The sequence below is a fragment of the Habropoda laboriosa genome, unplaced genomic scaffold (assembly GCF_001263275.1).
Source record: "Habropoda laboriosa isolate 0110345459 unplaced genomic scaffold, ASM126327v1 scaffold2760, whole genome shotgun sequence".
NCBI lineage: Eukaryota > Metazoa > Arthropoda > Insecta > Hymenoptera > Apidae > Habropoda > Habropoda laboriosa.
This window is the reverse complement of record NW_017102769.1, coordinates 342-2,561: the sequence shown is the minus strand read 5'-3', so window position 1 is coordinate 2,561 and position 2,220 is coordinate 342. Positions and strand designations below refer to the sequence as shown.

The following is a 2,220-nucleotide window of genomic DNA, read 5'->3' as shown; positions in this document are numbered from 1 at the left end:
CTTGGCGATTTTCACGAAACGTACCTGTACGATACTCGTACTATAATGGTGTTTGATTCCGCTGTGCATTCTGGACGTGGCTTGGAATTTTCGAACTACGATGGTGGGGAGACCACGATGCCATTTTCGGCGTACGGTCAACTCGTGCAGGTATTCCTTGTGCCAGCGAGTCCAAAAATGTTGCTTCATTTTCTGGACATGCTGCCACGTTGACAGCTGCGAGACATTCGTATCCCTGAAGTCATGCTCAGGGATGCTTGTCAGCGGACCACCGATTAGGAAGTGCGCGGGGGTGAGCGGGTTGAAATCGTTAGGATCCGAGGATAAGGAAGTTAGCGGTCGCGAATTCAAAATGGCTTCTATTTCAGTTGCATAAGAATGAAGCGCTTCGTATGTGAGCAGCGTTTCACCGATGACACGTGAAAAATGATGTTTAAAAGACTTTACGGCGGCTTCCCAAAGGCCGCCGAAGTGTGGCGATCGCGGTGGAATAAAATGCCACTTGATTCCGTCGTTTGCTAAATTTGTTTCGATGTGTTCGCGTCGGTCCCTTATCATCGCGGATAGCTCTTTTAATTCGCGATTGGCTCCGACGAAAGTTGTAGCGTTGTCGGAATGGATGTGAGCCGGTTTCCCGCGACGAGCGAAAAATCGTCTATGTGCCGCGATGACGGCTTCGGTCGTGAGATCACTGACTATTTGTATGTGAACGGCTTTAGTTGCGAGACATATAAATATCGCGATGTAAACCTTGATTTTATTTCGATTTCGAAGACGTTTTTCTTTTGTATGTATTGGACCGCAATAATCGAGGTCCACGGACGAGAACGGTCGGCTACAGGTAACGCGGTCCCTCGGTAAATCGGCCATGTTGTAATTGAGCATGACTGGTTTAGCGCGACGGCACGTTACGCATTGGTATATTCCGCGTTTTACCATTGTTTTTCCGTTAACCACCCAGAACTGCTCTCTTATTGCAGCGAGAGTGGCCTGGATGACGGCGTGATAGTGGGCGTGATGCCTATCGCGTATGACGAGTTCCGTGATTTCGTGTTTTCCCGGCATTAATGCAGGATGTCTTGTCGTGTGTGGCAAATCGGAGCGCGAAATTCGACCTCCAACTCTGATTATCCCCCCTGAATCCACGAAAGGATTCAGTTTCGCGAACGGACCCTTTGTCGTACCGTTTGACAATAACGAATTGAATTCGGGAGCAAAATTTTCGCGTTGGACCATCTTTATTATAGTATCCATCGCGCTTTCGAGTTCTTCGATCGAGAGTGCGCCAAAGAGTTTTGGTTTGTGTGTGCGCTTGCTGGATAAGTTATGGGCATAACGGCGACAGTAAGCGATGATACGTTTTGTTTTTATCAGCGAGGAGTATTTTTTCAATACATCGCACGCGTTAATCGACGCGACGCAAGCGATTACCGGACGTTGTTCGGGAACTTGTTCGAGGAGTTGAATCGCGTTCGCGGGCCACTGTTCTTCGGAGTGTTCGAGCCACGATGGTCCATTATACCACATTAATTTTGTTTGCAATTCAGCTGGCATGGTACTACGCGAGATTATGTCCGCTGGGTTGTCGAGTGACGGCACGTGCCGCCATTGACTTGCGACGCTTACCGATTGTATTTCGGCAACCCGGATCGCTACAAATGTTTTTAGCGTGTGCGGAGATAAATTTATCCAACTAAGCACTATCGTGGAATCTGACCAAAAATAGACCTTGTTAATTTTAATATGAAGTAACGCGTGTGTTATCGTGGAGTATAAGTTGCTTAGGAGGACAGCTCCGCATAATTCGAGGCGTGGCAATGAAATATACTTTAGAGGCGCGTCACGAGATTTCGAGCACACGAGTCGGACTGTGATCTCGCGCTGTCGATTGATCGATCTTAGGTAGATGCACGATCCGTACGCTTTCTCTCTAGCATCGCAAAACCCGTGCAGTTCGACGTGATCATGGTCGCGAACAAGTGTTTCCCGTGGTATTTCGAAGCCTTGGAGGGACGGTAGCTGTTCGCGGTACATTTCCCATGCGGTAGCGATATCCATTGGAACGGATTCGTCCTAATCCACGCGTAATTGCCACAGTCGTTGCATCAGAAGTTTCGCCCATACTATTACTGGTCCTATTAATCCTAACGGAACAAACAATTGCGCGATTTGTGACAGTATTGTCCGTTTGGTTATTCGTGTTAATTTGTTTACTGATTT

At 47.8% G+C, this 2,220-nt stretch overlaps 1 protein-coding gene across 1 annotated transcript; it reads right to left on the bottom strand.

Moving 5' to 3' along the window:
• Window positions 1-135: 135 nt before the first annotated feature.
• On the bottom strand, window positions 136-1,554 carry LOC108578221 (the record flags this gene model as incomplete). Its single annotated transcript, XM_017941506.1, has 1 exon — window positions 136-1,554. A coding segment is annotated over exon 1 (1,419 nt), but the record flags the coding sequence as incomplete, so codon positions are not given.
• Window positions 1,555-2,220: the final 666 nt, after the last annotated feature.